Source organism: Salvelinus sp. IW2-2015, unplaced genomic scaffold (assembly GCF_002910315.2).
Source record: "Salvelinus sp. IW2-2015 unplaced genomic scaffold, ASM291031v2 Un_scaffold1187, whole genome shotgun sequence".
Taxonomy (NCBI): Eukaryota; Metazoa; Chordata; class Actinopteri; order Salmoniformes; family Salmonidae; genus Salvelinus; species Salvelinus sp. IW2-2015.
Genome location: NW_019942769.1, coordinates 81,553 through 91,180, shown reverse-complemented (window position 1 = coordinate 91,180; position 9,628 = coordinate 81,553). Strand labels below are relative to the sequence as shown.

Here is a 9,628-nt window from a genome sequence, read left to right as displayed (position 1 = left end):
TCCCCAAAGCCTCCCCCTGCATCTGTCAGGGAGAGAGGGGGATTGGTGATTCTGTCGCTGTCAGGGAGAGGGGGATTCGGTGATTCTTGATGCCTGTCAGGGAGAGGAGCGGGATTGTGAGATTCTTGATGCTGTCAGGGAGAGGGGGGATTGGTGATCGCTGTCAGGCGAGAAGGGGGATTGTGATTCTTGGTGCTTCAGGAGAGAGGGGATTGGTGATTCTTGATGCTGTCGGAGAGGGGGGATTGGTGATTCTTGATGCTGTCAGGGAGAGGGGGATTGGTGATTCTTATGCTCGTCAGGGAAGAGAGGGGATTGTGTGATGCTGTCTGCAGGGAGAGGGGGATTGGTGACTTATGCTGTCAGGGAGAGGGGGGTGGGAGATTGGCTTGATGCTGTCAGAGGGGGATTGGTGATTCTTGATGCTGTCGGGAGAGGGAGATGGTGATTATCTGATGCTCAGGGAGAGGGGGATTGGTGATTCTTGACTGTCTGGAAGAGGGGATTCGTGATTCTTGATGCTGTCAGGGAGAGGGGATTGGTGATTCTTGATGCCTGTCAGGGAGGGGGGATTGGTGAGTTCTTGATGCTGTCTAGGAGAGAGGTGAGAGGGGGGATTGGTGATTCTTGATGCTGTCAGGGAGAGGGGGGATTGGTGATGCTGTGTGGGAGAGGGGTGATTCTTGATGCTGTCAGGGAGAGGGGAGATTGGTGATGCTGTCAGAGAGGGGAGATTGGTGATTCTTGATGCTGTCTGGGAGAGGGGGGGATTGGTGATTCTTGATGCTGGTGGTGGGCCATTCTTGATACACACGGGAAACTGTTGAGTGTGAAGAACCCAGCAGCGTTGCAGTTCTTGACACACTCAAACTGGTGCGCCTCGCACCTACTACCATACCCTGTTCAAAGGCACAAATATTTTGTCTTGCCCATTCACCCTCTGAATGGCACACACACACAAGCCATGTTTTAAATTTTCAAGGTTTTGAAAATTGTTCTTTAACCTGTCTCCTCCCCTTCAACTCCACTGATTTGAAGTGTATTTAACAGGTGATGTCATTGTTAAGAGCCTCACCACTCGGTGTGAACGTTAACACGCATCGCTTGCAGTTCAGTTTTAGAAAGTTCCTTATTTTTCACATAAGCAAGAAATCTTTTTTTTTTTAAAGGTTAAAGGCCCAGTGCAATTAATGTGCTTTTTTCCCATGTTTTATATGCTGTATATTTCCACACTGAGGTTGGAATAATACCTTGAAAATTATGAGAATGCCCTTTAAGTGTAAACTGTTTGAAAAGTCTGCATGAAATGTCTACCTGTTTTAGTGAGATTGAGTTTTGGCCTGAATAGACCAATGAGAAAGCATTCTAAACATTTCTGCCAATAACAGCTAGTTTTCATTTTTCCCCTCCCCACTCAGAACACTCCAAGCAAAATTCTTGCTTGAGAAATGGCTCTTTGCTAAGAAGCTTTTTTTTTTTTTTTACCGTTTGGATTAAAATCAATCACAGTAAAGTATTTAAATGTTACCCAGAACTTATTTGATATTGAGATTTGAAAAAAAAGGCTGCATTGGACTTTTAAATGACAACACACTAGGTTAGGGTTCCCACATGGCCATAACAGTGCTTGTTTATAGATGACAGACAGAACACCGAGGCGACCATGCTCCGAACACCTGTGTATAACAGAGGAAGGTCATTTCTTTAAAATACTGTTGGTTGTAACTGTTTAAATCGGTTAAAACGGTGTACAGTAAGTGTTCATTTTGCATTTGTGAAATCATTTTGATGTGATGTGAAAGTAGAGGAACCGTATTGCAAACGAGGATTATTAACGTTTCTAATTAAACAGAGCATCGGATTGTAGTTCACATGGTCCCAGCTGTGGGCGATACTTAACGGCTTAACGGGATAAAGCAGAGTGTCTCATTGGAGTCTCCAGAACAGGGTTTCCCAAACTCGGTCTTGGCGTATCAACTCCTGAAGCTTTGATTATTTGAATCAGCTGTCTAGTGCACTGAGGTAAAGACGGATTCAGGTTGGATATTCGACAGATATTCGCCTGCAGTTTTCCTTACGTCCACCAAAGGCAGTTAGGAACCGCAACGCTTTCCAGGGCTTGGGCCCCTCTCTCGGGGTGAACCCATTTCAGGGCGCCCTGCCCTTCACAAAGAAAAGAGAACTCTCCCCGGGGCTCCCGCCAGCTTCTCCGGGATTGGTCGCGTTACCGCACTGGATGCCTCGCAGCGCCCGTCTCCGCCAGTCCGTGGACATTCTGAAAGTAGTTTGAGGTCAATAGGTCCATGACCAAGGAGCTAATGAAAATTGAAATTGAGAAAAATTAATGTAAACGTGTGTGAGATGAAAATGGACAAACTAAAGGGTGTGAAATATATTAGGGTAGTCAGTGGACATTCTGAACCTTGTGTGAAGTCAGTAGGTCACATGACCAAGGAGCTATTGAAATTTGAATGTAAAAAAAAGTTTGTACTTTGTTCAACTCGGAATACAAAATGCTGCTCACATTTCCACGTTTATTAGCTTTGGAAAGAGAATTAATGTCCAAATCATGAAAATTAAGACCTGTGCAATGTTGTGCGCAATTTTTCCAACATCATAACACTTATTTGGAGTCTGTGGCTCAAGTGGTTTGAAAACTATTGAGGTTTTAAAGTGTGAATAGCCAACTTGAAACTGTCTTTACCTCGGGTGTGTAGTGCTAGGGCAAAACCATAACCTGCACCCAGGGGGAGCCCCAGGACCGAGCTTGGGAAACTGCTTCAGAGCAACAGTGAACCTTTCTCTCCCGAAGACTGCACTCCATTGTCTAGATTTCCTTCTAGGCGCAAGAGGGCACCGTTTTCCCGGAGATAAATTATAATTCTCAATCGTGTATTTTTACCTCGACGTTTGGCCCTCGAGACACTCTGTAGGACCGTCGGTATGGTGCGTTCATATATTTAGACACGTCACAGCACGACACATGTTGGGTGGCTTTTCCGAACAACTTAAAAGCAATACAAACTGACATACATACAGAGGTGAATATGGCGGACGTTTCTGAGAGGACGCTGCAAGTTGCAATCGTTATTTCATTCGCAGTCGGTTTCCTTTCTGGATGGCAGGCCAACCGAGCGCGGAGGAAGTTCCTGGATTGGAGAAAGAAACGACTGCAGGATAAACTCTCAGAAACACAGAAGAAACTGGACTTGGCATGAAAGTGAAGTAGGGTATGTAAGTAATTGACCTATGCGTTGATCGCGTGTAGCTACATTGTATCAAACATGTTGGATAACATTAGCCAAGTTAGTGACTGGAAACGTATTAGGCCTACATTCAGTGTACAAATGGCACACAATCTGATTGACCTACGTTTGTTGAAAGGGTTGCAGCCTGACATTTTAGCCTCGCAATCCATGGAGTCGTTTAAACATTTTATTATTTTCACAAGAAATACAAAATAATCCTATAATAAGTGGTTCAGTTGATTTCTTTGGTAGCCCTAGCCTATAGTTAGGCGTAATTACCGCATGATGTAATAATGATTTGTTCTTCTGTTTTCAGGTCATCACAAATAAATGTTCAGTTGTCAGATCATGGACTTCCAATAAAGTGACTGGAATCGTTGCCTCAACCAGCAGAACTGAAGCAAGTTACAAAGACACGTTTCTGAACATGTTTTTGTGGTTTTGGTGACGGTGTTTTGCTGGGTCCGTCTTCTCAAATGTGCTCCAGACATCTTCCAGACTACTGCCGTTTTTACGTTTAATTAATAAAAGTATGTGTTTTCTTAAATCTTGTGTTTTGAAGATGCCTATGGTAGTTTACTGTCTTTTTATATAGTGTAACCAAATCCATTGCACTGAATCTTCCCAATCCCAAATCGACTTTACGCACAGGTGGAGATGTGAGAGGATTTGATACTCCTATGTCATACCCTTTAAATATCCACAATTGCATTGGGCGTTTGTGTATAGGGCTCAGTTTGGGATGGGGCAGTATCAACCATCACTCTTATGAGCACCTATGTGAATAAAAAAAATATATATACATTTACGGAAGAGAGATTTTATTGTACAAAAAAAAATCAGCATAGCGGACTGAACTCCACTCCATTGTTCAGAAGTTTCTGAGTTGAACTTCACCGTGGAGTTCAGTCTGCTACAATCAGCAATTTATGCTGAGATATAAGAATGCATGTGGATTATGTTAGCAATGTTCTCCAATATACCTAGGGGACTTTTATTTTGAAGTATTTTACCCGGAAGTGATTCCCAGTGGCGTCATAAGTATACTGAACAAAAATATAAATGCAACAATTTTACTGAGTCAAAGTTCATATAAGGAATTCAGTCAATTAAAATAAATTCATTAGGCCCTAATCTGTGGATTTCACATGACCGGGCATGAGCGCAGCCATGGGGAACCAGGCCCAGCCAATCAGAATTAGTTTTCCCCACAAAATGATTTTATTATAGGTAGAAATACTCCTCAGTGTCATCAGCTGTCCATTTGGCTGGTTTCAGACGATCCCGCAGGTGAAGAAGCCGATTACGGAGGTCCTGGGCTGGTGTGGTTACACATGGTCTGCGGTTGTGAGGCCGGTTGGATGTACTGCCAAAATCTCAAAAACTACTTTGGAGGTGGTTTATGGTAGAGAAATTAACATTACATTCTCTGGCAACAGCTCTGGTGGACATTCCTGCAGTCAGCATGCCAATTTCACGCTCCCCAAAAACTTTTGTTGTGTGACAAAATTGTAAATTTTAGAGTGGCCTTTTGTCTCCAGGACAAGGTGCACCTGTGTAATGACCATGCTGTTCAATCAGCTTCTTGATATTCCACACCTGTCAGGTGGATGGATTATCTTGGCAAAGGAGAAATGCTCACTAACAGGGATGTAAGCAAATTTGTGCACATCATTTGAGATAAATAAGCTTTTTGTGTGTATGGAAAAATTTTGATATTTTATTTCAGTTCATGAAACCAACACTTTACATGTTGCGTTTATATTTTTGTTCAGTATAGTTAGATGCTAGCTGTGTGTTCACATTCTGTGGGTCCCAGCTCATGTTGGGGTAGGAGGATATGGTAACTCTGAGGAGATAGATGTGGTAGTCCGTTAGGGGAGATGGAATAACTAGGTGTTGACCCAGGAGTGGCAACGTGAGTGGGGGAGAGAGGACCGGGGAAGGCATTGGTTTTATTGGTTGACGGCAGGTAGGGGCAGGGAGGTCCTGCATAAAAACAAACTCACTTCCTTGACAACATCGTTCACCACTGCTCTGCGAAGCCCAAGACGTATGAATGGCCTGGTTTCTGCAGAGGCCATATCACCTAAACGCTGCAGGGTCAATGCAGACCGCGTATTGACCATGTAATGCCTTTTAGGCTATTAGATATTTCAATGTGTAATTCGCACTCCGACCTGAGAGGCAGCAAAACAGCGTCTAGTCTGCCGGAACGCACAAGAAAAATAAGTGCGTTTACATTGTCAAACATCTTAAAGTATGTGCCATTTACTACGCATTCTTTAAGACGTACGCATTGTTAGCGACGCTTGCTCAACAGGACTGCATTCGTTCAACGTTACAAGCCATGAGTTCTAACGTTTCCTTGTCAAAAGGTAAATATGCCATGCTAACTATCCAAAAAGATAACTTCTATTAGCTAGCTACGTACATACTTTGCTACGAAAACGGTTGTTATTTAGAAAAATATATCAAAATAATGTGAACTATTTTATGACAATGGCTAATGTAATCTGTAAAGATGCCTGTCATTTCATAAGACTGCGACCTTAGATTGTTACTTGCTATTGGCTAGCCATGTCAGCTGGCTATAAGAGTTTGTTAGGCCGAGAAGAGTATTTTTGTATAAGGTTATACCATGTAGCATTGGCATGTTTTAGCTTGAGCCTTACAGGCCCCATTCCATACTATTCCATTCTTGTGTCAACATTAAAGCAACAAAATGTGACGACTGCAAGAGATGGATTCTTTACATAGGCAATGCAATACCTTTTCAGCTAAATATTCTGTCCTTCCACTTTATAACCCAGCAGTGCTAGTAGCTCTTGATCCCGAGGCCCAGTACTATTATATTACACAAGTCTTTGGGTGTAGTAGGCGTCTTCTGTATGGGGGTAGTTTTGTTTAAGAGCCCCGACACTCAACCTGGGTTTATAGATTAGACGTAAGATATTTAACGTAAATCTGGGACACTCAAATGAGTATATGATATGTTGTGTTTAGTATGGTTACATAAAATACTCTTCTCGGCATAACAGATGATTACTTAAGGCAAAAATGAAAGTAGGTTGGGTGTAAAACGCGAAAATCTGGCAACCCAAACGTTCCCGAGTTCGAATATCATCATGGACAATTTTATCATTTTAGCTAATTAGCAACTTTTCAACTACTTAGCATGTTAGCTAACCCTTCCCCTAACCATAACCCTTTTAGCTAACCCTTCCCCTAAACTAATTCCTAAACGTAACCCTTAGCCTAGGTAATGCTAGGCTCCGTTAGTCTATTATTGGGCTAATGCACATGTAAAGTAAAAATCACAACGTAAACATGTACTGCTCCTCCTACCATAAAGCAACAAATGGTTTATGCTTTCTAAATACTGTGCAAGTGTGTGTGTTGGAACAGTCAAATACATTTCTGCCTGAACTGTAGTTTAACTAAACTTCCTCACCTTTTAAAAGTTTTGTAGAGTTTTAACATACTGCTTTAACACTGACTGGTAAGCTATTCTAATAGTGTTGGTGTTATTTAGTTTGTTGTATTGCAGTTGGAGGCATAGCTGAACTAGATACTGGATCTGTTTCTGTTTTACAGCGGAGTTGGCGGCAGCCATCGGTGTGACTGCAGGAGCTACAGCTGCGGGCATCCTCCTCCTCCAGTACTTCTCCAAGGGGTCAGGGGTCAAGCCCAAGGTCAACTTGGACCTGCAGAAAGACAACCCCAAAGTGGTGCATGCTTTCGACATCGAGGACCTCGGGGATAAGGCGGTGTACTGCAGGTGTTGGAGATCCAAGAAGGTAGGCTAGCTGTCAATTTTATGCTCTTTGTTTTAGTTTCTAGTTTCACAACTTCTCGCGATACATTGGAGCATACATGTCTTAACCACAAGAGAATTAATAGACATGGAAGGCATGGCAAGAGGTGCAAACAAATGGTATGCTAGTAAGGGGTTGGTTGTTCCTCGCATTTTGAGCAGAACAAGTCAAGGAATCGAACGATTTGTTTGGCGTATTCTAACAATGTTTCTCACCCCTTTAGTTTCCCTACTGCGATGGCGCTCATGCTAAACATAACCAGGAGACGGGGGATAACGTCGGTCCCCTCATCATGAAAAGAAAGGAGGCCTGAATCCAGTCAGTCATCCATCCATCCATCCATGTTATCCCATGACTGCTGCTGACATACTGATGAACACAAGTGCTCTTCGCTACAGAAAGGATGACAGTGGTTGACGGTACACTTGGTAGTTGCTCTGAAACATGGTGACCAAATCACCTTTTTTGGGCTATATTTATTTTATTTATTGATTGAAGCCACCCTTATCACAGGACCAAGCGGTTATCAATTTTTGGTGGAAAATGACTTTGTAGTCATACCTAGAATAATGGTAGATATTTCGCTAGGATTACCAAGGAAACATGGGTGTAGAAGTACTGTAAAGCAAAGTGCCACGCTGGTTGTATATATTTAATTGAACTATGGTATCTGTGCTGTTATTTTCAGAATGTTTGTTTTGATCAATGTTTTTGCCTTTCTTTTATACTGTAGACATCGCAACGTATCTGTCCCTTTATGATATCATAGAGATCACAACGATCTGTCCCATTATGATATCATAGAGATCGCAACGTATCTGTCCCTTTATGATATCATAGAGATCGCACCGTATCTGTCCCTTATGATATCATAGAGATCGCAACGTATCTGTCCCATTAATGATATCATAGAGATCGCAACGTATCTGTCCCATTATGATATCATAGAGATCGCAACGTATCTGTCCCTTTATGATATCATAGAGATCGCAAACTTATCTGTCCCATTATGATATCATAGAGATCGCAACGTATCTGTCCCATTATGGCACCTGTGAGTGTACGGGCAGCGCCATTGAGGAAATCTCTATTTTGAAGTAGTCCGTTTTCTTCTTCTGCTACTTCTGAGTTGGTAAACAAACTGAAAGGGTGTACACTGCCACCTAGAGGGTGTTGTCTGAACAGGTATAAAGACAAGGTTGGTGACTTACTGCCACCTGCAGTTATGGAATGTTTGCGCACAAATATAATTCATTGTCTGATCCCGCCTGATGACCTTGATGGAATTATGTGAGACTTCCTTAACCCATAGGAAGTCCCACCAGTTGACTACTTAAAAATGGTGAAAGTCCTCAATGGCAATGCCCATGCTAAAACAGGCTTTTCGGCAGTATCATTCTCTATGGTTGATACTCAGGAGTTTTTCCTGACCACGGGACTTGATCAGGGATCTCTCTGTACCTTTTATTGCAGCTGTAACTAGGGGCCCAGAGTTTTTCCATGGTCAGGAAAAACACCTGGGGCTACTGAAGCATCAAGGAAACGGATGAGGTGCGATTTTTTTATTTTGATTCAACTTGTGAAATCAATTGTAAAATGGTGTCACTTTTCAATGGATTTCAGATAAAGCTTCTACAGCATTCTTATCTGCAAATGAAGCAGTCGTAATGATTACCTTGTTGATTTTAAGTCTGTGTTAACGGTGAATCCACAAGTCTAAACAAGTTAAACTTGTTCCAGCCATACTACATACCAATTATATTCCTGGGTTGTGTTCAGTGGGCAAAAAAAACCATGTAATGTTGTGAAACTAGGAGGTAGCTTACTAGAGAAATACTCAGTTTAGTTTTTGTTTAAAAAAAAAAAAAAAAGTTTTTGCTACGTTTTGCCCTAGTTAACACAGCCCTGTAGCCTACTGAATGTTTAGTGGCTGAATCTGAACTTGTCACGCAGCACTTCTGGTAACCAGCTTTAATAAGGCACAGTTCTGTGTAGTTCAGCGTTTCCCAAACTCTATCTTGGGGAACCCAAGGGGTACACATTTTGTTTTTTGTCCTAGCATTACACAGCTGATTCAAATAAATCAACTTGTCAACAAGCTTTGACTATTTGAATGAGCTGTGTAGTGCTAGGGGCAAAAAAAAACAAGATGTGCACCCCTTTGTGGTCCAGAGGACTGAGTTGGGGATACGCTGATACTAGTGTGAGAATGTTAATTGTCTACAGTCTGTGTGACCGCTTAGATTTCCACAATATGTGTCTTCATTTGAATCCATCACTTAATCATCAATAAAAACAATAATCATTGTTCTTCCTTCTGCCAATTAAATAATACATGTGTTTGTGGGAACCAAGTCTTTTCTAATCCAGTTTGACAAGATGTCGTATAGCGCCCTCTATTGGTAGACACTTATTAACAAATAAATTCAGCCAGTTCAAACCAAAGTAACAATTAAACCAATCAAAGGGACTGAAGGGAATGAATATGAAGTGTGGACATGAAGCATATTCCTCTCCCCAGGTCATTCAGAACTACATCTCTGACTGAAGTGTAGGCATCTC

General features: G+C 42.1%; 2 protein-coding genes across 3 annotated transcripts; both read left to right on the top strand.

The window, feature by feature from the left end:
- The first annotated feature begins 2,885 nt into the window (after positions 1–2,885).
- On the top strand, positions 2,886–3,795 carry LOC139024203 (mitoregulin). Of its 2 annotated transcripts, none has more exons than XM_070438797.1 (2): positions 2,886–3,234; positions 3,565–3,795. In XM_070438797.1, exon 1 carries the CDS (start codon positions 3,048–3,050, stop codon positions 3,216–3,218), a length of 171 nt encoding a protein of 56 aa, XP_070294898.1. In that variant the 5' UTR covers positions 2,886–3,047; the 3' UTR covers positions 3,219–3,234; positions 3,565–3,795. The 2 variants fall into 2 exon arrangements, with proteins under 2 accessions (XP_070294898.1, XP_070294896.1); XM_070438795.1 differs by having other exon boundaries at positions 2,889–3,230.
- A 1,153-nt stretch (positions 3,796–4,948) lies between these two features.
- LOC112069989 (CDGSH iron-sulfur domain-containing protein 1-like) lies at positions 4,949–9,416 on the top strand. The gene is made up of 3 exons (XM_024137388.2): positions 4,949–5,626; positions 6,846–7,048; positions 7,290–9,416. Exons 1-3 carry the CDS (start codon positions 5,599–5,601, stop codon positions 7,377–7,379), a joined length of 321 nt encoding a protein of 106 aa, XP_023993156.1. The 5' UTR covers positions 4,949–5,598; the 3' UTR covers positions 7,380–9,416.
- Positions 9,417–9,628: the final 212 nt, after the last annotated feature.